General features: G+C 43.3%; 3 protein-coding genes across 4 annotated transcripts; 1 reads left to right on the forward strand and 2 right to left on the reverse strand.

The window, feature by feature from the left end:
• Positions 1-426: 426 nt before the first annotated feature.
• On the reverse strand, positions 427-13,396 carry LOC125745700 (phospholipase DDHD2-like). 2 transcript variants are annotated; one of them, XM_049018789.1, is made up of 18 exons: positions 13,022-13,396; positions 12,448-12,574; positions 10,666-10,855; positions 9,547-9,740; positions 9,302-9,391; positions 8,828-8,954; positions 8,527-8,616; positions 8,157-8,298; positions 7,685-7,893; positions 6,294-6,361; positions 5,669-5,788; positions 5,487-5,582; positions 5,087-5,245; positions 4,783-4,938; positions 3,234-3,339; positions 3,005-3,154; positions 1,919-2,117; positions 427-1,354 (listed from the first exon to the last, which is right to left on the reverse strand). In XM_049018789.1, exons 2-18 carry the CDS (start codon positions 12,502-12,504, stop codon positions 1,279-1,281), a joined length of 2,229 nt encoding a protein of 742 aa, XP_048874746.1. In that variant the 5' UTR covers positions 12,505-12,574; positions 13,022-13,396; the 3' UTR covers positions 427-1,278. The 2 variants fall into 2 exon arrangements, with proteins under 2 accessions (XP_048874746.1, XP_048874747.1); XM_049018790.1 differs by having other exon boundaries at positions 12,938-13,396.
• Positions 13,397-14,857: 1,461 nt separating this feature from the next.
• On the reverse strand, positions 14,858-22,226 carry dusp11 (dual specificity phosphatase 11 (RNA/RNP complex 1-interacting)). The gene is made up of 9 exons (XM_049019557.1): positions 20,699-22,226; positions 20,390-20,465; positions 18,816-18,947; positions 18,339-18,462; positions 18,170-18,230; positions 16,624-16,670; positions 16,455-16,530; positions 15,968-16,108; positions 14,858-15,765 (listed from the first exon to the last, which is right to left on the reverse strand). The coding sequence occupies exons 1-9, from the start codon at positions 20,731-20,733 to the stop codon at positions 15,489-15,491; spliced, it is 969 nt and encodes a 322-aa protein (XP_048875514.1). The 5' UTR covers positions 20,734-22,226; the 3' UTR covers positions 14,858-15,488.
• An 854-nt stretch (positions 22,227-23,080) lies between these two features.
• LOC125746024 (caspase-7-like) lies at positions 23,081-27,575 on the forward strand. The gene is made up of 4 exons (XM_049019558.1): positions 23,081-23,397; positions 25,766-25,929; positions 26,510-26,636; positions 26,951-27,575. Exons 1-4 carry the CDS (start codon positions 23,190-23,192, stop codon positions 27,262-27,264), a joined length of 813 nt encoding a protein of 270 aa, XP_048875515.1. The 5' UTR covers positions 23,081-23,189; the 3' UTR covers positions 27,265-27,575.
• Positions 27,576-27,591: the final 16 nt, after the last annotated feature.

The following is a 27,591-nucleotide window of genomic DNA, read 5'->3' on the forward strand; positions in this document are numbered from 1 at the left end:
TTAACATTAGTGACACAGGCATGATTTCAGGAGACTGACCAATCAGCACACAGCAAGAACTCAGTGCTGAAGTGAAATCCAGGTGTTTTTAAAAATTGAAACGGTAGTTTACAAATCCTGTCCTAGTTCAAAGTGCCTCCTCTGACATAGATTATCGCTCTACCCTTAGAGAGGGATGGTCTCTCAATCAGCCAATAACAGTAGGTCCCCAGGACTGGAGTATTATTGGCTGATTGAGAGGCCATCCCAAAACCTACACCCACACCATCTCCTTATGGATCAGGTTCCCCACCCTGCTCTACAGTAAGGGCTGGTGCTTGTAGGTGTTGGGCTACACTACCCTCCCTAAGAGAGCAGAGGGATCTGGACAAAATGCAACATGCCATCATAATCCTTTGCTATCCACTCACTAAATGTGATCTCTAGAAAAAAAAAAAAAAAAAAAAAAAAAAAAAAAAAAAAACTTGCCTGGTGTGTACAGACCCGACAGAACCGTAAGCTATTTCAGACGTGTGTAACTTCACTTCTATATGCTTTAACGGAAAAAGCCATGCGCTCAGTTTTTGGGTGTATCTATTACAAACAGTGCCTGGTGCAATTAAACAGTTTGGGAAAGCAAAGAATAACAGTGACTGTGTGGGGAAAACAAAGGGGACAAGCATCAGGCGGGAGAATCCCCGGCCCCCGGGGGCTGAGGTCTGTACAGTACATGGCTGTGGGGGGGGGGGGGGGGCTTGGCCTTTTCTGGCTTCCGGTGCTGCTACTGTAAACATTCCTACTGTTAGGCAAAGGCAGAAGAACGTGGAGGACATGTTCATGCCATTTCATACGTTTAATCACAAAAGTTTAAAATATGATTCTACAAAACGTATGCAAACAAGCAAAAAACGAAAGCCACAGTTGATTTGGAGATCCTAACCCATGTTTGTTCATGTGGAAAAAAAACCCTTTGCAACGTGTGAAGAACTTGAGTTTATGAAAACGCATTTGTGCAATACGCATAAAAATCCCTATGAAAATATCCATTTTGGGCTGAAATGCGCTTAGAAAAGCCAGAAGATAAATCTTTTCCCCGATTCTGAATGTATAACTTGTGCTACTTCATGACAAATTAAGCCAAAACTGAAATTCCTAGAAAATTATCCATGGTGCCATAGGGCTAGTAAAACTGGTGGCATTGTGGAGCATTTTACCCACAATCCTCTGGGGCGAGGGAGTCTGAGATACCATTTGCAGTGCTCCTACTGGACAACCGTTCACCCTCCTGTTTCAGTCGAGTTATGTCTGGCCAAAGTAGACCCCCATCTTTGCGTAAATCTCCTTGAGCACAAGCAGAGTGGTGTCTTCCGATTCCCTGCAACGAAAGAGCGAAGATGCATCTCAGCTGAAAATGCTCCCATCTTCCATCCGTTCACTTTCCTTAACCTCCGATCCAGGACAAGGTCACAGTGAGGCTGCAGCTTATTCCAGAACAGGGAATGTAGCAGAGGACACCCAGTATGGGATGTTTGTCCATCGCAGGAAGCAAAAGCTCATAAAAACAACTTGGAGAAGGAAACTGGAATAACCAGAGGAAGTGTAAAGGCAGGGAGGACGCGCGCACACACACACACACACACACACACACACACACACACACACACACACACGATGGAGAGATTCCAATCCCAATACAAGACATGAGACATTCCAGTGCTGCCCAGTGAGCTACCATGCTACTGTCTGGGCACCTTAATGGTCAAAGAGACAAAATGCTTATGATGGTCTTTAACTATGTCTCGGTTATGATGGATACCAGCTGCATTTCTGCTGAGCAAAAAAGACACACAAAACCGACGTGCTAAAGTTTGGGAAAGGCAGCCTGTGAAAGTCGCGTGTCCAGAGCACTTATGGTCCGGCGAATGGGCCTCACTCTCACCAGTAGCACAGATGGCTCTGAAGGGCGAACAGGTATTCATTGAAGCTCTCGATGGGTTTCTCCTGAAGCACATAGTCAATGCGTCGCCCACCATTCAACATGCCCACGTTGATGTCACAGCCCCTCTCCCAGGAGCCGGCAGACATGGCGGCGCTTGGGCCTGTTCCGGAATGTCCTGCGGCACACGGCAGGCTGGGGGCTTCGGGGAAATGGAAGGAGAGCGTGTGGATTTGAAAACATTTCAGAATGGAAGGAACTAGCATGGATCGGAGAGAGCGAATACCCAAATCGCAATGTTCATCAAGAGAATATACACCAAATACCTACTGAGATCAAAATGGTGACATTTAGGGACAAAAGACAAACACTGTATTACTAACATTATACAAGCTTACTCTCCTACTTAAAATGATTTCCCAGGAAACCATTCTGGCAAATATTTATATTAATTTGTTTAAAAGAATGTACACAGTATATTATCTCTCAGCTTTATCATTTAAAACTCCCGAGTGAACTATTCTGGCCGGATATGGGGGGGCGGCATGTAACTTCACATGGCACCTCCCATGCCAAGCAAAGGCCGTCATCCGCCATATTGGTGCACAGTCTATCATGTGCCGTCAGCTGGCACAGCAGCAGTGTGTTACAAAGGTAAAGGATCCTTTAGGATCCCCCAAAAACTGTAAAAGTAATAAAATGAAATGGAGATGAAATTTGAAGTTTGTGGCGACTGATGTAACAACCTGAATACAAGTAATGTCAAGAATTTTCATGCCACATGATTTATGAGAGATTAGCTGATTGCATAAAATTATTGTTTGCAAAAATACGACGTGGGAACTTATGCTAAACACCACTCTTATCCTTTCACTTCAGGCAAACCAGCCACTATGTAATCAACAGAAGGGTTAACTTCATCAGCCATATCTCCGTAAATGGCTTTAAAGGGAGTGGTTTCAAAGAAACTGGAACCAACCCTCTGACTTATATTTAGCACGGTTATTTTTGTAACACCTAAATATGTTTTTTTGTCGTCAAGGAAGTCCAGTGATGTTTAGAAAATGCTGGAAAGGGCCAAGTTCTCACCATTTGTGTCCTCGATGGTGTGATGCATTGCAGTTCTGATTTCCTCCACTGGGGGCAGAGCAGGGACAGGTCCCCTTGAGAGGACCTGCCAGACGGTGCGCAGAGACCCCAGCAGGTCAGAACTCATCCGCGTCAGGTTCTCCCGCAGCTCTGGTGAAGCAATCCCGGCATGAGGTCATGTTGTGCCGCCCCACCCCCACCCCCGCAACGTCATTCCGAGCATGCTCACCGATATGCATCCTCTTCCTGCCTTTGTGATGTGGAATGAGCATCGGTTCGACCTCGACATCACGACCCAAGATCATGGGTTCAATCCTGTATGCCACGGGGTCAAACTGCACCGGGGAGGGTGGGATAGGGATCACAAATTAATGGATACAAAACTACCCCAGGAGTGCTGACCTCTGCATATAGTTCACAGCCCATCTTTTAAGGAATTACATCATGGATCACCATCCATCCATCCAAACTGCTTATCCAGTACAGGGTCATAGAATGGAGATCACTTTTTCCCTCCAAAATATAGAAAATATAGTATCTTCTCATTATTTATATAGCAGTGGTTTGTTTTAAAACCTTTTTCATAGAAATTGGTTCATTGCTACCTGATGAGGGCCCTGAAACAAACAAAACAAACTTGCAGCACACAGGAGCACAAGAACATTTACAAATGAGAGGAGGCCATTTGGCCACTTAAAATATTAACTCTGAGCTATTAGTTATCTAGCTCTGATTTAAAGGAACCCAGGGTTTTAGCTTGCGCTACACTAGCAGGAAGACTATTCCATACTCTAACTACACGCTGTGTAAAGAAGTGCTTCCTCAATTTTATTTTAAAATGGTCTCCCACTAATTTCCACTTATGGCCACGAGTTCTAGTATTTAAACAATACTGAAATAGCCATTTGGCTGAACAGCATCCAGACCTGTTAGAATCTTATACACCTGGATCATGCCCCCCCCTTAGTCTCGAGGCTAAACACATCCAGTGCAGCCAACTTCTCCTCATAAGTGACATTCCTCTAAGACCAGGAATCATTCTCGTAGCCCGACGTTGCAGCCTTTCCAAGGCAGCAATGTCCTTCTCAAGGTATGGTGACCAAACCTGCGCACAATATTCTAGGTGGGGTCTTACCAAAGAATTATATAATCATAGCATCACCTCCCTTGATTTAAACTCCACACACCTAGGTCTTTCTCATAATCAGCTACCTTTATTTTATGGGTTCCACTGAAATATCTGTATTTTCTACTCCCACTTTCATTTATCTACGTTAAATTTAATCTGTCAGGTATCAGCTCAGTCGCTAATTAAATCCAGATCCTGTTGTAGCCTCTCTGCTGCTAGATCAGCATCTGCTACACCACCTTGACGTCGTCTGCAAATTTAACCAGTTTTCTGTATGTATTGGTGTCAATATCATTAATGTAAATTAGGAACAATAGTGGTCCTAAAATTGAACCCTGCTGTACCCCACTATGAACACAGGCCCACTGTGACATTGTGCCCCTAATAACTACCCGCTGCTTCCTGTCTGTTAACCAGTTTTTGATCCAAGCTGCTACAGTTCCTAAAATCCCTGTAGCTTTGAGCTTAAGCAAGAGCCAACTGGGGGAGAGACATCATCAAAGGCTTTCTGGGAATCTAAGTAGATCACATCATAGGAGAAATCTTATAGCTGGCACACTGCAAATAAACTACACAAGTCTCCTGATGGCCTTAAAGTCATGCGAAGCAAAAGGCCAGCTAAGCAGCCAGCATTTACGAAGAGGCGTACTGGGTGGAAGATGTTGTAGAAGCTTCTACAAGTGGGGAATTTATAGCTGGGGTCGATGTGCTTGAGTCCTCTCACTGTGAGGAACATCCCAATGGGAGAGCCCAATGCAAAGAAGTTCTCTGGTTCAAAGTCCAGCCTGGGGTAGCACACCAGCACCTGTAGGAGGAGTTCTGTTATTCACACCTATAAGCACTGGAAGGGACTCATAACTGGATGGTTATTGGTTCAAGTCCTGATCTTAGCAACTTACAAGGTAAATGAGCACTGACATTAATACACATGCATACACTTCGCAGCTTTTCACCTGCCCGATCCCAACGTTCAGGTACTTGTAGTTCACAGGGTTGGTGGTGGAGAGGACCTGAGGGATGGTTGCGTGCACAGAGGTTCCTGGGGTGCTCTTGCGGGAGGCCGCTGCTTCTGTTACACCGTGAAACTGCAGCTGGGCTCCAGCCCTGAGCATCTGCAGGAGGGTAGGGAACCAGAACGCGAAGGAGCTACAACAGTGGCCCAAAACAATGGGCCTTTCAGAAGACTTCCTATGGCCTCATCTGGGGAGGCAGGACAATGCACAATGAAGCCCCATTTTTCACCCCGGGTGCCAAGACAGTCCCTGCAATCCATCTAGCTCAGCCATGTAATATTTGCAGGAGGCAGCCGTGCGTGGGTGACACATGGGGGAGTGGCAATGCTTTGTGTCTGACCTCTGCTATGGCCTTCTTTTTGATGACGTTCAGGATCTTCTTACATGGTCCGAGGGGGACTCCCAGGGCCTGCAGGTCGCTCTCGGAACACAGGGCCTAGTTCAGCGACAAAAGCGTTTGAACCAATACACAGCGACACATCCTTCGCGAGCGCAGCCACATGACACACACGGCACACCCACCAGCGACTCAAGGTCCATTTGATGCCTCTGAAAGAGGCTGAGATACTCCTCTAATCCAGAATTCTTCAGCAGCTCCTCCAGACTTTTGGTGTCTAGGTCAGAATCACTGTCTCTTTCTGTCTGGAGCAGACAGACGCAGGAAAGCAGGTCCATAAAGAAAAGGTCTAGAACTGACCACTAGGCAGCATAATTCAAGGGCCAAAAATCAAACACTGCCACATTAACATTCTGACTCGTTTACTTCCTATGTAAAGTAAAATTTCCATATACATTCAGTATAACAAAGCTGATACGGTTCTACTTTCCTAACGCTAGAGGGCAGCAAAACACGTAGATTCCGGTTACGTTTCCGTTGCTTTAACAATCATGATCTTATGTTTCCAAATCAGTTCTTACAACTTAAAATTTTATGCGACTAATACTTAATTACCTAAACATTACAATTGTTTTTAACCGATTACGACCAGAAAAAAAAATCTGAGCAATAAAGATAATAAACTTTAAAAAAAATAAATAAAAAATTTCTAGCCTAAAGGCACACACAGTTCAAAACAGTTACTTCTCTGGCAGAGTGGGACCCTGCAGTCAGTTCTAGGCAAATGAAAAAAAGGTAATGAGGACCGACCTGTGAACCAGCAGAGCTCCCAGGATCTGGTTGCTGATTGGTCAGGATATCAAAGAGTATCAGGGAACCTAAAACACATCCAATGCACATTCACATTAAAAGTCCTGCAGCTATTAAAACATACACTATATGGAAAAAGGTACTGGGACACCTGGCCATTATACCCACAGCAACTTTTATGACATCACATTCTAAATCCATAGGCATCAATATGGAGTTGGTCCCCCCCCCCTTCACAGCTATAACAGCTGCCGCTCTTCTGGGGAGGCTTTCCACAAGATTTTGGAGTGTGTCTGTGGGAATTCTTGTCCGTTCATCCAGAAGAGCATTTGTGAGGTCAGGCACTGATGTTGGACGTGAAGGCCTGACTTACGATCTCCGTTATAGTTCATCCCAAAGATGTTCGAGGTCAGGGCTCTGTGTGGGCCAGTTAAGTTCTTCCACAGCAAACACACCCAACCATGTCTTTGTGGACCTTGCTTTGTGCACAGTCATGTTGGAACAGGAAGGGGCCATCCCCAAACTGTTCCCACAAAGTTGAGAAAATGAAATTGTCCAAGATGGCTTTGAATGCTGTAGCATTAAGACTTCCTTTCACTGAAACTAAGGGGCCAAGCCCAAACCCTGCCAAACAACCCCACACCATAATCCCTCCTCCACCAATCTTTATACTTGGTACAATACAGAGAGGAAAGTACCGTTCTCCTGGCAACCGCCAAACCCAGACTCGTCCATCAGGTTGCCAGACAGAGAAGCGTGAGTCGTCACTCCAGAGAACACGTCTCCACTGCTCTACAGTCCAGTGGCGGCGGGCTTTACGCCACTGCATGACACTTGGCATTTTCCTTGGTGATGTGAGGCTTACATGCAGCCTCACAAAATTCCCAAGAAGCTCCCAGCACACAGTGTTTGTGTTGGGGTTTAATGCCAGAGGAATAGTGGAACTCTGCAGTTACAGAGTCAGCGTGTTGGCAGTTTTTAACGCGCTATATGCCTCAGCATTCAGCCACCCTGCTCTGTTACTTCATGCTTGCGCTTTGCAGTAATACCACTTACAGTTGACTGTGGAATATCTAGCAGGGAAGAAATTTCACAAACTGACGCATTGCAAAGGTGGCATCCTATCACGGTACCATACTTGAATTCACTGAGCTCTTCAGAATGACTGATTCCTTAAATGTATGTACACCTGACTGCATGGCTAGATTTTACACACCAGTAGCAATGAGCCTGATTGAAACACCTAAATTCAATGATTAATACTTTTGTCAAAACAGTGTATTTGTCAAAATGGCCACTTTTATTTTGGAAATACGAGTGTGGCATTTTAGGTCTTTATCCACTATTTACACGGCTGTAGTGTCATAGCTTTATAGTAGGGGGGCGCTCACCGAGGCTGTGCCCCAACACCGACACATGGCCAGCAAAGTGTGGGTGCCGCTGCAGGAAGAGGTGGTACAGGCGGTTCAGCTCAGTGGCCACTGTGTCCACGATAGTCTGGCAGTAGGTGGGGCTGTTGTAGAAGAAGATGTCCAGGAGTGTCTCGTTTGTGAAGTTCCTCAGGCGGCTGATGCTTGGCAACGTGATTCGCTGGATGTCCCTGATGGAGGGGGGAGGGGGCATAAAAATCAGACTTTCAGCCCTTTAACCACTGGGCTGCTCTAGGTTAACTTGCAAAGCAGGGATCTCATGGGATAGCTAACATTAACCAATAAACAGCCATGCTGTGTTCAGTTCCTGGTCCAAAGACATTTCCAACACTGAGATCCATAAAATTTCATTCCTGACACATTTCATCTCTGCTTCCGGTACATCATCCTGACACACATTTCCATCCTCCTCCAAACAGAGTGTGGCCCTTACTCATCCACCCCAGTGGCATCTCCATGCAGGGCACCGTGCCAATTAACCGGGAGGAACTCCACACGGCCCACAGTCCCCCTGGACACCGACTGCCTGAAGTGGCTCCCCAGCAGCCGAAGGGAGGTGCCCCGGAAATCATTCACTGCGGGGAGGCAGAGGCTCAGTCATCTAACCCCAAACAAACCTCCAGAAAATTCCAGTTATTATAACATCAAATTCTGCTTCTCCTGCTAAGAGTTGGGCTGAATAGGTCAGACCTACTATCTGCAGAAATTCAAGTTAGGTGCTTTTATACAAAGCCTTACAACAGGGCCCTCACTGCATCCGTAAAGTGTAGTTGAAGGTCAGCAGTGAAAGGTCGGGAACTCACCACACTGCACGAGGCTGCGGAAGCGCAAATCACAGGCCGGCCCGATACCGTGTACCATGAACACCAGGTGGTCCACCATCACGGACTCTCCTGAATCAAATACTAAACATCAGTTGGAGTGGCTGGGGGTTTGAATCCCACCTCTGCGGAGTTTGCACGTTCTAAATATCCTGCACTGGTTTCCACTGGCAAATTTCTAGTTTCCTTCCTCAGTCCAAAGATATACAGGTTAAATGAAAGTAAGATACTGACCTCCAGTGACCCCAACCTGGCACACAACCCACGCAAACTCGGTTTTTACCTTCTGGGATGTCCACTGCAATGCTGTGCACCCCCCTCTTAATGGGGGAGGACTTTGTTGTGTGCTCCGGCAGGGGAGGCGGCCAGTCTCCAGCATGACCGGCCACGGGTCGCTGCTGCGTTATCAGCTGAACGAGAGAGGAAGACACATCAACCAAACGAATACGGTGCCGCTGGACCCAGGCGTGCTGTGGGAAGTTACACTAAAGCCAGACGTTCCCATGAACTTCCGCGAATGACTCACCAACCAAATGTAGAAAATGAGCGAGGAGAGAATGAGGGTTTGAACAAAGAAACGTGCATTTCAAATACTCAATTAAATTAACCTTTGGCAATAGCACTTCCAAACCCTGGCTTTTGAGAAACATCTATCTACCTAAGCATTTTACGCCATAACCTTTTGCCAGGCATAACACAATCCACACTGTTATGGTCAGTTGAAAAGGATGATGGTAGACCATGATCCTGGAGGTACCTGTGGGCTGTGGAAGATGATTACTTCTTCGGTGGGTAACTTCAGCGTTCTCTTCCACTCGCCCAGTGTGTATGCGATCATGTAGGCCTCCTGAGGGGGTAAGCGCCCACTTTGAGCCTCATAATATTTTTTTCCTGAATTCTAAGTCCAATCAGCCTACTTATGGAAAACAGCCTAAATTACAGCATGTAAAAAGGTAAAGAAATGAGAGTCAGCTGAGCGGCTGTAAAGAGGAAAGTTCTTGCCTCCAGGTTCTCGCCGATTTCCTCGGGGTAGGGCAGGTAGCGGCCATCCTTGGCCCCTCGGTAGAACCAGGTACAACGGCGCACTTCAGAGGGCGTCTCCTCCCAGAACACGGTGTGCCGCTTCCTCCCCCCAAGATCCACGTCGCAGCGCCCGCCATCGGTGGCCACCAGCACATCCTCTTCCTGCTTACCACCTGACAAGGGAGGAATCACATTAACTCTGCCTGTATGACAGAACACACACAATGTGTCTATTCAACAAGAGGTGGAAAAACACAGAAAGCAGTGCGTGTACTGAATTTCAATTAAATTCTTTCTCCTGGCCCAGTAGGTCCATTTAACAAATTCATCTGTGGTATTCATACCAATAGCTTTCCCCAAAACACCCATCCATCCATCAACCGCTTATTCAGTATATGACAGTGGCCTCAAACCACTAGTGGTGCATGAGCTCCCTCTAGTGGAACACATGTGTATCTCCTTTTATGACACTGGTCATAATGGTAATACGCGGAGAGCCTAATATTTTCTGAAATAAACTGCATACTAAGGTATAAAATTGTGTGAACCACCGTTATGATGTAATGGTGAGCTTAGGGTATATCCCAGGAAGTACATGGCAGTGGGACACCATGGAAAGGATACCAGTACATCACAGGGAACACACTCACACAAATAAACGTATTTTCAGAAACATTAAACTGACAATTGTCTAACTGACTTATCAATAAGAACAGCAGGAGAGAAACTGTATGCCTGCATGAATCGAACTTAAAAATCCCTGCCCTAACAGCACCTTCTGTTTAGTAGGATCACCTGCGGTTCAGCTAAAGTCAGAAAATAGCAATGGGCAACGTGGGGTATGACCGCACTTAGCGCGGTCAACTTCTCTACCGAAGACGTGAATCCCAAAGTGTCACACAGCTTCTCTCTATCTAGCCTTTTGTTAGTGTAGCGTTTCCATATTTGAGAGAAGCAATGGAAATACTGCAGCAACTGCGAGAGCCGAGCCATACGATTGGTCGACTCGGTCTTGACGATACCAAGGCGCAAGCTTTTTTTTGGTTGACGGAAAAGGCACCCAAACTCAGTGTTTCTATGTTGGCTTAGGCTACATACCACACTTTAAGGCCTGCTCCAGGTTCCGCGAGTCCACCTTGCTGAACGGCAGCCAGATGTCCTTGTCCTCTTCCTGCTGATAGAACCAGTGGGGCTGCACCGGCTCATAGGGAGGCAAGACATCATCCATATCCACCAACTCAAAGGCACCTGACAGTGACCATGCTGCCTCATACACAGCGCCATCTGCCTGCAGTTAGGAGAAACAAGAAGGTAATGCACATACATTATCAGAAGTAAAAAAATATTTTCAAGAAACTATGGTGTTTGCATGTACACCAGAAATATGCACCAATCAGAAGGCATTCACCAGGCCGATAATGATTGGCTGTTCAACTGAATGTTATCCCAGGGTTTCTTGTTTAGGCAGAAGGTGTTCCGTAGACGGGATAATTACAGGGACACACATGACGCAATTAGGAGCCTCACAGAAGTGCTTCTTTGGCAGGGTGAACCCGATCCCGAATCGACCCATCAGAAATGCATGCGACCGAATCCTGAAATATTTACAAGACATTTAACAGAAAAGGACTCGTGTAGGAGTCCTGGCTGATCATGTTCCCACTGCGTGCCTTAAGTTAGAAACACACACGCTCTACTACAAGGAGGAACGGTGAGCCATCGTAGCAGATTAGCGTATTCTGCTGCTGTCCTGCATATATATCTGGATTAACAGAGTTTAACCTGACATCAGGGAGGCATGTTGCTTGAAAAGGCCAGACCGAATCATTTATTCAGCGCTGCAGAACATCTCAGCAAAAGCTGCTTGAAGGTTAGCAAGCTCCACAGCTCTGCAGACCGATGAGAGAGAGAGGGGCGTGATACAAGACGACTCTACTCCGTTATAGAACTACACTCCCATCAGCTGGCAGTGCATAACCAACATTTCAGTGTTGGCGACCCAAGTATTTAAAACAACGCCAGCAACACTTGGTTCTCCGAAGGCAGCAAACATTTGGTTGAGACGCCCCACAAAATAAATCAATGTCCGATTTCATCCACTGCAATCGAACTGTTGCATCAGAGCTATCTGCTGACACATGGTGATGAGGCCAAGAGCTCAAAACACACACACACACACACACACACACACACACACACACCTGTGAAATTTCCAATTGAAGTAAATGTTTGACTGTTGTAACAACCAGTTCAAGCATAACACAATCAAAACATACTGGCACAAAGATACATTTAAAACAAGGTTTACACAGACACCCCACTGTTAAATTCTCTTGAACAAAGGCTTGGGGTGCGAATGCATTATTTTAAGTCACAGATTGGTCAGGGCCAACAGAATACGAGGGGGGGGGGGGGGATTCCACAGGGTGGGGGACATTACCCACCGTTACTTCATGTTAATGTTACTCTTTGGCAGGCAGACGGCACACACACCCATCCAGCACCGCACTTACTCAACAGATACATATCGAAGGCATGACACAACAATGAAAACCAAGGCAAAGGTTAAAGGCACCATGTGTAGTGAACTGACGGTCATACAAGTCACCAAATAATATATGGAAGCACACAATTCTTTTCAAGTACATCAGATTTTAAAAAGTACATAAAATACATGCAATTGTTAGTCATTTAAAAATATACAGCTATTAAGGTTGGAAAAGTGGCATGTTGCTACTACACAACTCATGACTGATTTTAGCGGTGTTTTAATCGACTGATGTGACAGGTGTAAATTTGGACGCGGCTATGCGCCCCCTGAAAGAAGAGACGGGCAGGGAGTGTCAGGTTACCGGCCAAACGAACAGCTTGTACACTCACCTGGGCTGGATCCCGCATGTCCGCTGCATGAAGAGACAGCGGCCGCCCCTGAGACATCAGACGGTCCGAATGAAGAAGAGATCCGCAGAGGCTTGGCGCTTTCCTCACCCCTCAGACCGGGGACACACTAAATACAAGAGAAAACATGAAGGAAAATGTCAATTATAGCTCTGCCTCGAATTACCTTTACACACACCAAGACGTACTTGTTTACAACCTACTACAAATGTGACATCTTCTTAAATGGGGATATTGGTTATAACATAAATGCAGCCATATGCGTGTGTTTAGTTTGTTTTTTTCCCCATTAGAATTAAAATAAATTACAGATGAAATTACGGGAAGCCGGGAATTCATCGCAAACACGGCAACTAAGTAATTCATCGCTTAACTTAGTATCAAGACGCGATGTATATACACACAGAGTGATAAGTCATCTAACATTATAAATTCTGCAACGCAACTGCTCGGACTGCGAAATACGACATACCTATATCACCTCATGTCATTATCTAGCAGCGAACTATTACTACTAAGATCTGTCGATCTCTACCACCGTAATAACATATCAAACCTCCACTCCAATCTTAAGGCTGTATGTCAGCTGCCGTCACAACAGATCCAACCGGCTGGAAAGACGCGAAATGCCGGTACAGCTGAACGGACTCTGCTCCGTCCGGCGTGTCTGAAAACTAAGCCGGAGATGCGTTGTACTGTTCTGCAGTGGCCGCCGATGATGGTCCATCATCATGGGCTTCTGCTCTGTCGAGGCACCATCACGGGTTTTCAGCTGGTCCTCCCGATATGACACGTTTACGTAACCAGCGGGGGTTTAAAGGTCAATGGTCATTGTGAAATAAGAAGCCGCGCAATGTTACTTTTTATATTTTTCTCTTAAGCTCAAGGAAAGTATTAGTCTTCTTATCTGGATATTAGGGTTATTCCTAATAGGAAAATATTCCTTCGCTGCAATTAAGGCACAACCTTTCTTTAGTAGGCTATCCATTGCTTGGGTTCCTGTAATGAATGCCTGCAGTTACTAATTACTAATAAACACTATACGCCAAGGCACCATCAAATTAGACTTGAACTCTGCAGCAACGCATTATAAATTATTTTATAATCATAATATTAGGAACTACGCACAACATGAAATCAACGCGTGATCCGATGTGACTTTATTATATGTGATTATAGTGATACAGATAGTCCCAACAGCAAATGCTTGTTAAATCTTCAGTAAACATTAAATTGGTTTTATTTGGTTAATGGTGACTTCCGTAGCCTTAGAGAATGAAATACCACTAGACCCCTGTTACCTGAAGGTGGTGCGACATCAATCGAATCAAACTGATTCGGTAATTAAAGCGCCCTGGGTCTCGATATTCTATATAAGTGCGGGGATCAGACGTATCTCTCAATAATAAAAGATTAATCAGAATTTTAAGAATGTAAGAATGTGTTAGTAGGTCATTCCAACCTAGGGTTGCTACTTCCATTCTGAAGAAATACTAAACATTCCTCACGATAAAATAAAACTGGAGGGGGGAATCGCATCCCGTATTGGTTCAAAGGAGGACACGGCATTTTATTTTTTAATAGGCCTACTGGACGATCCCGTAAAATACGGAAGGGATCGCCACGCTATTCCAACCTTACAATTAAACAATCTTTCTCTATACCAGCAGATGCAGATTTCATTTGGCGTAAATGAAAGTGACGCATTAGGAAATATGCTATGTAGTAAAACGTCCCACGTTTTAATACAGGAATATTCGAATTAATAAAACGTGACCACGACTTGACTAAAACGTGTGTATATTTATGTCGGGGCTCCTCAGTCCCTCATCTAGAGGTCAGGTGGATTTGTGTGTGATCTCGCGCTCCTCATGTGGTGATCGCAGTAGGTCTCGCTACTCCCGCGCCTCACAGTTCACAAATTCAGCACTCAAAATCTCTGTGATTGTATATTATTCATTTACTTTGGGAAGTGGCAATGACTGGGGGCTGCGAATGCATGTGTAGGAGGAGGTTCTACTGAATAATAGAGCAGAGCAGCTCGTTAAAAAAAAAAAACTGAAAATATTAACAAGATCGTTTCTGGGCCAGTGAACTCTAACTCATTTTAATCTGCGTGAACTGAACTTTGAGTTATAGCTCTTAAGTGTGAACTTAAGGACTGGTTGCAGTGCTGTGAGGTCTGTTTATTTTTACTGTGAGAGTACAGCAGGCTGCTTTTCCAATTCATATAATATAATTATGTGTGAACTCACAGGTATTGCAAGAACAAGCCAGTAAACTACTCCTTTGGATATTGTGTTAGATTGCAGGCCGCTCTCTTTAAACCTGCCTAACCATCCCACACGTTACCCTCTAGGTATGGCATAAAATCAAAGGCAATTCAGATCACTTTACTGAACAGCAGGTTTTATATGTCAGTATCCCATAGTCACAGACTACACTTAACGAAAGAGCAGAAGCCTTACTTCTTCAGAGTAGTTAACCATGTAAAAAGTAAAACCTTAGTTATACCTGCACACACTGGATAACTGGAGATGTGTCCAAAGGCCTGCCCGCCGTTAAACACACATAAGAGGCATTCACATATTACCAGATTAAACCATTTTTTGGATACATTCCAGAGAAACAGCCCAAGTCCATTAAAATAATCGTATATGACCAATTAAAAATTAAGCACTTTGCAAACATTCCTTTAAGACCAAAAATCCAAAACTCCAACATTCATGTAAAAAACAGGTATATAACACTTGGCACTGCAAATAATCCAAATCCATTTGACAACCAGTTTTACATGCGGTAAAGTAAAATATATTAAGCAATTAATGGTCTAAAAAATAAAAATAATAAAAAAAAATTTTAAAAAAAAATCAACCAAAGGAAGTTGGACACCCTTTCAAAGAACCACTCCACTCTGGTCTTCAGGAACAATCCAAAACCTTCAGACCTTTTGAGCGAAGCTCCACAATCAAGCTACTCATTGAGAAGAGGCTCAGCACAGAGATGTCAGTGGTCCCTCCCCATCAATGCCGCTTCCTCTGCCGATGCTTCGTACGGCCAGTTGTATGATGTTTCTGCGGCTCATCCAAAGGAAGAGGTGGAAAAGGTCTGCCAGGTCCCGACCACGAATAGCGGGGCAGCACTGGGTACGGAAATGGGCTGTGCGAGTGGAATGGGAGCCCTCCTCCCCAATGTGGCATGTAGTGGAAGAGTTCTGTAGTTGGCATCGGGAGTAGCGGACCTGGCGGTGGCAGAAGGGGACTGGGGTGGCCCCACAGCCTAGTAGTCTGATGGGGAGGCCTAGTTAGCAAGGAGGAAAAAAGATGATTAAAATAAAATGGAGAGGGACAAGGGGTCTGGTCCCAAAGCAATACTACTGTATATTCGAAACTGTGCACTAAAAGTGCACAGAAAAGTCAAAGGACATTAACCAGGACTACAGCTGAGAAGACATGGAACATCACAGTACAGATTGCGAATTATGGTGGACAACAGGCCATACATGTAGTAGTCATGGTGGGGACCCATGGCAAGTGCTGCTTCCCCGTTGTCCCTTGGGGGGCAGGGTCTGGGTGAATAAGCTCCCCTTGGGTTTGCTTTTCCCTGGACAGGCTCCTGGTCCGGGTCTTCCATACCCTGGTTACTGGAGAAGAGGAAGGAAAGTGGATTCCCACTTAATTCCTCTATGTGAGTATATTGCACTGTGCTCCAAGTTCCTGAACGTAACTGCACCACGGCAAAGGAAGATCCATTCGTTTGACAAAAATGAACAGCACTACGAGGCATAACCAAACGTACCACACCATAACTGCAAGACATGTAATAAATACTTACCTGCAACCTTAAGATCCAGGGCCAAACTTTTAAGCATCACATAGGCTGCCATCCCCAAGACATTTATCCGACAGCAGTTTCATCTCACACAACTGGGTTGCGCCACTCAGCTACTGGACAGGATGATGTAATTCTGCCTGGAAGCCCACACTTACCTTCTTTTTGGCCCACAACACAGATCCTGGAGGTAATTCTCCCTCTCTATAGAGTGGCCCCTGGACCTATTGAACACTGGAGAAAACACAAAACAAGGCGACTCACAGTCAAGAAGCAGAGCGGACTCCAAGAACGCTGTTCTTAATCTTAAAAAGGCTAAACACTTACATTCTATAGCTTTGCCAGGGTCCATCCCATCAACGTCAATGAGGTACCTACAGTATTTTTGATCACAGTCATCAAACAGGGAATGTACTAGACCAAATTTTCAAACTCCTAGAGACCATACAAACCAATGAAAAACCAAAATCACCATTATCCTCTCGAACAAAACATTTAATAAACAAAGCCATATTTGGTAATAGAGAACACAGGATTTAGTTCATTATGATTGTTACGATGCAGTCTTTGGAATTCATTTTACTATGTTAGCCCAAATATTACACAACCCAGATTATAAGGACTGCAAAAATATGTATTGTGGCGAGAGGTCATTTAAATAAAAGATGATGGCTCTCTTAACAGGCAGTGGCACAGACGGGGAGCCAACAATTTACACAACGCTCACGGTTACACGCTGACTAAACCCATTCCATGGTAAACATTAATTTACACAATTCAGAGATATGTGCAGTGTGGTGCAAAGTAAGCTGAATAACACCACAGGGTCAAACTGTCAGCCAATCGTGCACAGTGGATGGGATCAGAACAAATGAAAACGTTTGCCATGGGGAACCAACACAAGCGGTGCGGTATATTGTCATATAAATTCTAGTCCTTGAATATAACAGAAGTCCAGTTTTTAGATGGAATTTAAGAAAAAAATGTAATAGGCCAAAACGGTACTTTTTTTTTTACTGTGCAAACTTAGGTTTATTTAGACGCGTCGACAGTTAGCCTTTGTTTGGTATACGTTCCTAATGGTGTTTGCTGTTTTAATAATAAACAATTTCAAACAAAATTGTTTCGCTGCTGTACTGAATTCGCACTGAACCATGAACCCAAGCAGGCTGTGGTAGTTCTCTCTTGACAATGTTTATTCATTTATTTTAGCTCTATGCATGTCAGTCCCTTAAAATGCGCCAAGTACAACTGGACAAATATCAGAAGTAAGAAATGTGACCAACAATCACAATATTCTGTTTAAACTGATATTTAACGATTGAATTTCAATTCACATGGAGGTATACAACTAACTACCTTGAAGAATCGCGATGTTACAGAACCGATTCCCCCCCATATGTAATGACAGCAGTCATGTATCTCCAAAGGAACGACAGATGAAATGTGTGCCTACTGTTACAGAAGTACTGCTTCACTTAAGGCAACAGGACAAATGCTTCTCTACTCTAACAGCCGTAAAACATACCGTCCGACCATAAACTCACTAAACAGACTCAGGATAGATTATAGGAGGACATTTGGTAACAAGCTTGAAAATCTGATTTTTAGAAACTGCACAAAAACTCCAAAAGTGACCCAACAGGTTCTTTAATAACAAATTTACCTAATCTTGGGTCTTCATTTCAGGATTCAAAAAAAAAAAGATGATAATGTTTGCAAATCAGTATTATGTGAACTTGATTTAACAACAATCCAGGCACTGAAGTGTTATAGAGAGACCTATTAGATACGTCGGCACTTGGTTTTAAGTGGAAATAAATCAGGGTTCAGTTTAGACAGATATAACAGGTGCAGAGAGAAGTAGATGTACCTGCAAACCAGATAACCTGTTCGGTTCAGTCCATGGGTACAGTGAACTCCAATCAACCTGTCTGGAGGACGAGGGGCACAAAAGTTAAAGTTGTTAACATCAAAGCACCGGAATTACCAAAAGCATGCAAGTACCGTGAGAATCACATCTGCTAAAGGTACCTTCATACCATTGCTTTTATTCTCCCGAAGAAAGGCTTGCACTGCTCGTTTGAAGCTTAGGATGACCGAGTCGCTTGGTACCTCATGTCCGGCAGTGTAGATCTTAAGGTAGTGCACACTCGAGGGGAGGTCCTTCATTGTACACAAGACAGGTACCAGGGTTAATGAAAAACTACACGAAAACATTTTCAGAAAGTGAAACAAGAATAAAGAAAATTAAATGAAACCTAGACATACTGCTTCCAAAACAAACAAAATATTTTCCAGTTGTAGTGAGTAGTGATGTTTAACTTTCTTCCTTGATGGAAACCATTTGAGGAAACGTAATCCAGTATATTGCCGATTGATGACCAATAATACATAGGACATGTCCATTTTGAGGACATTAGCAGATAATGAACACTATCAATGTGGCTCACTGCAACCCTAACCAGACTGACACTGCTGTGCAACACGGGATTAATTCTCTAATTCTCTGCCTGTACCTGAGACTTGTAGTATCGCGTGGTGAATGTAAGGTCAATGATGAGGCCCAGTTCCTCTTTGTCTTCTTCCAGCAAACGTAGCAGTTCTAAAGGCCCAAAGGCCTCAGAGGCGGGCAGGAGTCTTATTAGGGACTAGCGGAAAGAATCGACATGATAGATTAATGCAAGAAATTACCCGCACACACAGTGTACACCAGCAGTGAGTAGTTATTAGGGGCTAACTGTCGAAATTGCCATCCATTACTCATATCATCTTTCCAAAGCAAACTATCATCCATCATTATTAACATATCCGTCTCTTTCAGTTTCCTCATTGAATTTCAGGGAAGAATCGAGGCTCACTTGGGCACTACACATACAGCACTTCACTACACCGGGCACTGACATTTCGGCACTTAAAAACTGGGTATGACATGCAAACGTCACATGCATGGAGCCGCAGGGGAGACTGTCACCTAACTGGAATCATACCTGTCATACTGGAGAATCATATGTAAAAAAAGAAAAATCCTCTTCTCCACTAGGCTTGACTGATATATTCCATTACCTTTCCATTACATTAGCACCCAAACCTAATCTGCATCCATACAGAAATACATTATACTACTCAGATGGGCAGTATAATTATGACTCATATTTTACTTGCAATTCATATGTTTATGATATTCAGACTGGTGGTCACATTTATATATGGCTAAATGTAGATTGTCTATATATTATTGGTGTAGCATACTAAACTTACATGGTCAATGCAAAACTAATAAGTACCAATTAAACTTTTGCTGGAGTCGATACTCATACAGCTTGTGCTCTAGTGACTTTTGCGCTCTACCACTAGATGGCGCAAAGGTACATTCCAATGGCATGCATTTTATCGTGTTACTTTCAATCACGTGACTGTAACTTTCTAATAAATAAGGAAGACATTGATAATGCCGAAGGAGAGGTCGAAGTGGACTGAGCTGGTAGAGCGCACGCTAAAGCGGCACCCCCAAGTTGTTTTTTTTCCAAGGTCAAGGTTCATCCCACAAGCTGCACATTTTTACTCATTTTGGTTATTTAAATAAAAGTGTAACCAAGCGATTTTATATATGAAATGCATTCACGTGTAGTGCTTGTACATGGAAAATGTAGAGCTTTAACTCGACCACCTTCATGAGGTAAGCACCCCAAAACTGTACAAGTTTATAAAAAAAATGCTGTTTTTAAGTCTCAAAAATACAATAGATTACTAATTAGAGGACTAATTGCTGAAAAGTTCTCACATCTGGGTTCGAACAGCTGACTTAAGTCTTCCCCAAAACCTGCACACACACAGGCCCCTTGAGGACAATATGCCCAGCTCTGTATTAAGGAGCGGAGTTATGAGGCTCTGAACATAAAACAAAAAAAGTTCACTGAAAATACATGGTAATCTTACTCGTCCGTAAATTATTTCCCCCACAAAAACAGCCCAAAGTACAAACTTAAGCGTTTGGTGGACTTCTCATAAAAGTAAAAGTGAAATCCGAAAGGCATTTGCTTGATTTGCACTTATTTCTCCCAAAAGGGTCAATGCCGTCTTGCCGAATTACCTGCTGCAGGGGAACCTTGAAGGCGATGAATCGTGTCCCAGGGATCCGTTTCCCCAGTGCCTGGTAGTCAGTCCACCTATAATTCAAAACAGACACACACACTCCAGATTCATCCATTTGAAAACCACCGACAGTAAATAAAAAACGCAAACTAAAAGGTGGACTGATGCTCTCATGCCGACTGGACATGCTGTTAATTTTTAGAGCTTGGATAAGGGCTCATAAAACTGATGAGTACAAACGGGTTGCCCTCGAAACGCATTACAAATATGGTTGAATGTGCTTTACTTGCTTGTCTACGGTGCTTACCTGTCCGGAATACCCCTTTTCTTCTTGTAAGCCATTTCTATCCACACTTTTTAAAAATTCCAACCTGGACAGGACGATCTGTTTCCAGAAAAATGACTAAAGCAAAGTCCAAAGTAACCTGGAAGCGGCCTGGTGCTCCGGCCCAGCGAATCGCGCCCCGCTGCGGCTTTCTGACCACCACAGTAACCCCGTACCTGATAAGTCCGGATAGGTTTGGTCGGCCTTCGTCGTGACCCGGTAAACGCGGGGAAGTCGGCAAGACCGAAACGGCACCCTGAGACGAACGCTGACCGGGTGCGTCGCCTCAATAGACGGACTTTCGGTACTTTGGAGACATATCAAAATGCTCCCCGTCTTGCGCCGCTCACATCCATAACTGCACTATCCAGTCACAAACGTGGACCGATAATAACAGGTTATAAACTACAAACTAAACGCTTACGAAGCCGGTAGGGTAGAGGGGGAGAGACCCGGAAGCGGAAGTAGCCATGATGTGGCTGGACTGGGAACCTCGGAAGCCGGAGCCACGGATGACGTCACACCCGAGTTACTCTAGCAGAGCGGAAATGCGTTAAGCTCTACCGGAGACCTGCTTCAAAAAGCAAGGTGTTTTTAGCTTAGCTGGATAAAACTTTTAAGTTTAAAAGTCGGATTTAAGGTACCCCAGTTTAAATGACCTTCATCATTGTTCACTTACATTTAGTCCGGACAACTTTAAATCCGACAAGTTATCCGGCTAAGCAAGAAATTCTGCATTCTGAAACAGTCCAGTAGCCTGTACTACAAAGCGGGGCTACTGGCTTATCGGGGTAACTTGTCGGATTTAAGGTATCACAGTTTAAATGGGCTTTATGTTCGTTCACTTACATTTTACCCAGACTATCTTCAATCCGACAAGTTACTCCGATAAACATAGTAGGTTTTCAAAGTAGACCTAACGAATCTAAATAAATTTTCTAAAGACAGAAAAGCAATTGTAATAATGATATTGTTTCAAAAAGTCCTTTGTGAATATTATCATGTTGTATGAGCTGCTTTATGTGTCGTGTATTATCTCTGGGTGTATATGAATATTGCTTTTATAATTGTTCTGTAAAGTAAAAAAAAAAATCCAATTTCAGGCGGTGTTCCAGTTGAAATTTTAAGTTCAAATGGGACGCAGCATAACTCGGGTGACAGACAGCATCTGATCAGCGAGTCAACCGTGGATGAGAGTTGCGCATGCGCCAGCGTTGAACGTGAACTACATAAGCAACGAAAAATAACTAAGACTGCAAACTAACTAAAACCAAGGCAAATACAAGAAACCATTTATATCCAATACATTTGAAGGGCTTTTCCAGTGCCAATACAGAAAAAGGTAGTTAGCCATTTTATGCAAATTTATGCATGTTTGGCACTATTTCTTGAATGGTTTCATCAGGGCGTGACGCGCACGCACGTAATACTACAGCAAATCTATATAATTCCGCTATAAACCTAAGATTAGATGCATCAAAAATCGATGGGATAGTTCCCAAACCCCACAGTAGGGCTGTCCAGTCCTGCTCCTGAAGAGCTGCCATTTTGCAGAATTTTAAGTGCAGCCCTAATTTAACACACCTGATACAGATAATCAGCCCCCTAAACTCTGCAATATGGTAACTCTCCAGGAGCAGGGACGTACAGCCCTGCCATGCAGACTATTCACACGCTAATAAAACCGTTACATATGTGTACATGCGTGCAGACTTGTATCGTATTGAAAATCTCTCTCCAGCCAGATAAAACGAGCAACCCCGCACGTAACTTCGGTATAACTCGGTTGACTCATATCGGCAAGACATGCACGACTGAAATCGATGGATGACTCAGATCTTGTCATGACGGGTGATGACAAATGATACTACATCGTTGTGGAGAGTAAAGCACGTCCAGTAATTCTTACAGTTAAAGCTGCTTCCTTCAAGCAATTGAGCTGTCAGGCAGTCACGTGATCCAGAAATCCCAAGCAATTATAGGAAATAAAATATAAGGAACACCAAGTCGATTTAACGTAGGGTAGGGTTCAAACGCATTTAAATAAAATAAGTTTGTTCTGTGAAGTTAAGTTTCAAAATAACATTTTATATTTAGATATTTATATTCTCAATTATACACAATTTCTGTGTACTTGCCTCTTAAATCATTGGGTAGAATATCTTTTTATAACACCGCAATACCTCTGGCAGAAAAAAAGAATTTCGTTAAAAAGAAATGTGACGTAAAAAGATCCAGATAAATACATTGTCTTTACTGTATGTACACTAAGGAAAAGAAACCGAGCCCTTGGAAATAACAGGGTGTGTGCAGGTAAATGGTCACGTATTTCGTAATGTTCAAAACACGTGTTCAGATAATTTGATTATATAAATGGCCTCAGAGTAAATCTCGCGCAGTTCCTGAGATTTTTTTTTTGTTCTGGATCCTGACAATTCGCCTCAGCACCTGCAATTTCATTTCTATCTCGACGATGTTTTCTTGTCTTAAACAGACACCGAGAGGAAACCGGGCGATTTTGGTCTCGGTGACGGACTTCTATCCCGGGGTACGACTGGCGAAAAGGCGCGGAGCCAAAAGAGACGCAAAAAGGCTCCACAGAATCTTGTACAAACTGGGCTTCCAAGTGGACGTGTACGAGGACCTCAGCGCGGAGGAAACTTACGAGGTCTTTCAGGCAGGTGTGTGGTCGGATTTCACTTGTGACGCTCAGTCATAACCCTTTTTTAAAGGTCTAACTGCTGTGTCAGTCCTGAAACGTGATATTGTATCTTGTATAATATCCTTCTAGCATGACTTCCATGTAGTATATCGTTTGTGAACTACCAGTCAAGAGTTCTTGCACACCACTGGTTTTTACTGCTTTATAAAATAAATGGAAAACAGTCTATTCAAAAATTTTTAAGCATTGGAAATTGAGTGAACAACAGTAAATGAAAATATGTCAAATAAAACAAGTTTCCTTTATAAGATAAATCTTTATTGTCATCGTCACTTGACAACGAAATTATGCAGTCGACTCAATGCGAGGCATAAGAGTAATAAAAGAATATATTAAAAATATACAAATTGCACTTGTATATAAATTATCGATTCTATTTTCAGTTTAAGGCTGTGATTGCTTTTTTTAGGCAGTTTGTCCTGATTTTCATTGTTCTGTATCCCTTGCCTGATGGCAAAAGCTGAAAGAGATAGTGACCAGGATGTGATGAATCATGTAAAATGTTCATAGCATGGAAAGAGTATGTAACAGTGCATGTCTGACATCCTTTTAAGTGGTTGTGTGGTGATGGCATAGTCAGATTCTAGGATGTCCAAATGCAATAGTTAACTGTTTAATCCCGTAAAACAGAGCAGCATTTAATGTCCCTTGTAGCCTCATTTTCTCTGCTGTTTATAACAGCTAGAGGAGGTTATTTTGATTCAAAAATATGCCATTTTCTTGCTAATAAAGGTACTTAGATGGTGAACATACTGTAAATTTATTTGTTGGCAAAGAATACTGCGTGTATTTTTGGTAAATGTTAAGTGAGTAACATGCAAATGTAGAAAATCTCGGCGTCTGCAAAAACCTTTCAGTAATAGTGTATGTCCAGACGGAGACCTCGGTGAAATACTAAATATTTACTTCATAGGTACCTTTAGAAGACCAAGAGACCCTAAATGATTTTTTTTTACCTGGCATTGTGATATTAAAATCTGCTCCTATCATTCAAGTGGTTCATATACAGGGTTACAAATATTGATTTTTAAATATAACTATTTTAAATAAAAATATTTTCAAAATTTTAGCAACAGCTACTGGTAAGAGTCCTTTCAAACTTGTCACAAAGAATTCGCTTAAGGACTCACTATAGTGTATGATTTCATTTTGTGTTTTAAAACTCAAATTCCCTTGTATTCCACATTTATTATCTCTCCCCCTCTCCCCTTGTATGTAATTTAAATCTCCTGCTGTAAGATCAACCCTATTCCTTAACCCAGGTTTCTTATGCCCATGTAATAAAACAGCTGAATATTCAAATGAACCACAGTAGTCTGGGATGTGACCCTGTCATCATGTGTGGTCACTAACCGTTAACTCAGATTTCGAATTAACTTTCACTTTCAGTTTCAAGTGTGAAATGCAGCTGGGTCATTCCTCACAAACTCACCAAGAGCTTTGCCAGTCATGTCATGCATTTTCATTAAACATATCTATAAAAATTGTCTATTTTAGTAATAAAATTGTGCGAAGTATTAAAACTGTCCACCCAAAAGTTTTTGCGTGAGATATGTTTAAAGTTGGTAACAATAAGTATTTTTTCTTATTTTGAAGTCACAAATGTTTAAGTTCTCTAATGTCTCAAATGCCACATTAGATATACAAAAAAAAAATTGAGGACGTGCTGTTACTCTTTGAAATAATTTAATGAAAATATGCTTTCAGAACTTAGGGGGGGCAGAGTTGAGAATAATGGCTTATCTAAGCAGAGATCTGTCTCCACAATGTAATAATATAATGAGCTGTTTAATCCGTGATATGACTTGCAAGGCTCTAAGGTTAGTTTTGGCAGCAAGTTGGTTTTCGATTCTTGATTTCTGATGCGTAAAGACAGTGAGAGTTTGAAGAAATCACATGACTTCACCTGTGTGAAATGAACCATAAGGAAGTTCAGCTCTGGGGAAAAAGATATTGTTCCTCTGGGAGAAACCAAATCTCCAAATGCTCATATACCTAGTTGAATTGAATTCAGTTTATATAGCACTTTTAACAACAGTCATTGTCACATAGCACTTTATGTTTAACCGGCCAGAACCCCATCAAGCAAGCCTGAGGCGACAGTGGCAAGGAAGTGTTATGGGTGTTAATGTAAGAAGTGGTATTTATATTAAATCTTTATTGTATAGTTCTGTATATTTAAAGACCCGGGTTTTATGGGTATGTTTGCCAGACTCTTGAAGGAAACCCTTTCAGTACTGTAGCATTTAACACCAACACTTTCTAAGGTGCTGAGACACTGAACATTCTTAAAACTGACTCGCCTCCTGTCCAACTTCCTCACTTAGCCAGCAAAGAGTCTGTGGAGGACTGCTTTGTGGGGGTGATCTCCAGCCATGGAGAGGAGGGGCTGGTGTTTGGGGTGGACGGCGAGGCCGTGAAGCTCGCACAGATCTTTAGCTGTTTCAGCAACCCTGCCATGGATGGAAAGACCAAGCTGTTCTTTGTGCAGGTGAGCTCCTCCCCGATACGGAATAAATAATACCAAACACCTCCTGCTCTGCACACAAACGTCATCCTTAGCAATCCATTAGCAAATTTACCCCCAGGGATGCTTTGTTCAGTGACATTCATCATAATGAAAGGGGTCATGATTCTTGAACAGTGGGTTTTTTTTTTTTTTTTTTTTTTTTTCCTTTCTTTTTGGGGCATTTTGTAGACAAGAAGCTTGAGAACCAGTCTCTTGTCTCTTGAGTGATCCATTGTAGTGCACTTAAACACTTGTTTAACATAACAAGAGAGGAAAATGCTTCTTTAAGCACACTTGATCTTTTTGGTGGCTGTGAACACCGAGGAAGCTCCCACATCACTTGCCAGAAGCATAATCTGACGCTTCTCGATTGTATTCCTATAGCACTTCTGCAAAACTTCTCACTGCATTCTCCAACATACAGTTGTTGATGCTGCTGCTGAGACAACTGCTAGTACATTTAGCCAAGATCTCTAGCCGTGGAATTTCTAGTCACTGACTCCTCATTTGGTACAGGATCCTGTATGTTGCATTCCGGTCTCCATTTTTCTCTTGTACTCAGGCTTGCCGTGGGGTTGATTTGGACCCTGGGGTAGAGACAGACTCAGCAGAAGAGGACAAAGAGGACAGTTTTTCACATCTTCTCTCCATCCCTGTGGACTCAGCAGTGGTGTTTGCCACATCCCCAGGTAGGTTTCTCTCCTGCCAAATGCAGTAATCACAAGATAGCTTTATCTTAGTCACATGACTTTATGACTTGTTGTTTTCAAAGGATATAATTATGATGAACATTGACTTGGACTAGAACAGGAGTCAAAGTTCAGTCGTTGGATACAAGTACTACTGGGAGCACATTTTAGTCTGACTGGGACCTGACTGGGACCTGACTGGGTGAAATAAACCTCTTAAATGTTAGAGACCACACATTGTGTGGGTTTGTATCCTTTTGTGAGCTGGCAGCCTTCATCTGTCAGTAACTGTGGGCCTCTCTTCCCCTCTTCAGGTTACTCTGCCTTCATGCACCCACTGGGATCAGTGTTCCTCCAGACCCTCTGTGACCTTCTGGAGATGGAAGGAGGACAGGATCTGGAGGTTACACAGCTGCTGACACGGCTCAACTACCGAGTGGCATATGGGTTCGAGGCCCGGGGGCCTCAGCTGGCTGGGAAGAAGGAGATGCCCTGCTTCGTATCCCGCCTTACCCGCCAAACCTTCCCGTTCTCCCTGAGAGAGACAGGACTATGGGGCATCCATCAGTATTTGCCTGATGAGCCAGTAGATGAGGCCAGGAGGGCCAGTTTACGATATAGCAGTTGAGTGGGACTGCGGACCTAGGTGCAGCTGAAGGAACAAGAACTCTTGGTGCTAACAATCTTGGAACTTTAGAAAATGCATTTTGCATATGCAGTGGAAATCTACCGTTATTTATGTGTTTCATTTGTATATTCTGAAAAGCTTTCAGACTTCATTATATGCATGATTGGACCAATGGACAATATGCAGGCTTGGATGGACCAATAAAGACACAACAGTGGTTCCCTCCCTGCTTATAAATGGACATGATTATAGCTTCACTGTATTCAAAAAGTTTGGAACTAGACTCAATAAACATTTTCTTTCTGTGTGAACCTGCGTCCTGTTTGT

The sequence above is a fragment of the Brienomyrus brachyistius genome, chromosome 7 (genome assembly GCF_023856365.1).
Source record: "Brienomyrus brachyistius isolate T26 chromosome 7, BBRACH_0.4, whole genome shotgun sequence".
Classification (NCBI taxonomy): domain Eukaryota; kingdom Metazoa; phylum Chordata; class Actinopteri; order Osteoglossiformes; family Mormyridae; genus Brienomyrus; species Brienomyrus brachyistius.

Excerpts from the sequence above, each read along its gene's own strand:
- dusp11 (XM_049019557.1), bottom strand. The coding sequence starts at position 20,733 with ATGGCTTACAAGAAGAAAAGGGGTATTCCGGACAG. Across the intron at positions 18,463-18,815 it reads CGCGATACTACAAGTCTCAG|GACCTCCCCTCGAGTGTGCA; the intron begins GTACAGGCAGAG and ends TGTACAATGAAG. Across the intron at positions 16,671-18,169 it reads ACAGGTTATCTGGTTTGCAG|GTACCTCATTGACGTTGATG; the intron begins GTACATCTACTT and ends AAAATACTGTAG.
- LOC125746024 (XM_049019558.1), top strand. The coding sequence starts at position 23,190 with ATGTTTTCTTGTCTTAAACAGACACCGAGAGGAAACCGGGCGATTTTG. Across the intron at positions 25,930-26,509 it reads CCAAGCTGTTCTTTGTGCAG|GCTTGCCGTGGGGTTGATTT; the intron begins GTGAGCTCCTCC and ends TCTTGTACTCAG. Across the intron at positions 26,637-26,950 it reads GGTGTTTGCCACATCCCCAG|GTTACTCTGCCTTCATGCAC; the intron begins GTAGGTTTCTCT and ends TCCCCTCTTCAG.
- LOC125745700 (XM_049018789.1), bottom strand. The coding sequence starts at position 12,504 with ATGTCTCAGGGGCGGCCGCTGTCTCTTCATGCAGCGGACATGCGGGAT. Across the intron at positions 10,856-12,447 it reads ACATGCGGGATCCAGCCCAG|GCAGATGGCGCTGTGTATGA; the intron begins GTGAGTGTACAA and ends TCCTAACTGCAG. Across the intron at positions 1,355-1,918 it reads CAGAGCCATCTGTGCTACTG|GGAATCGGAAGACACCACTC; the intron begins GTGAGAGTGAGG and ends CTTTCGTTGCAG.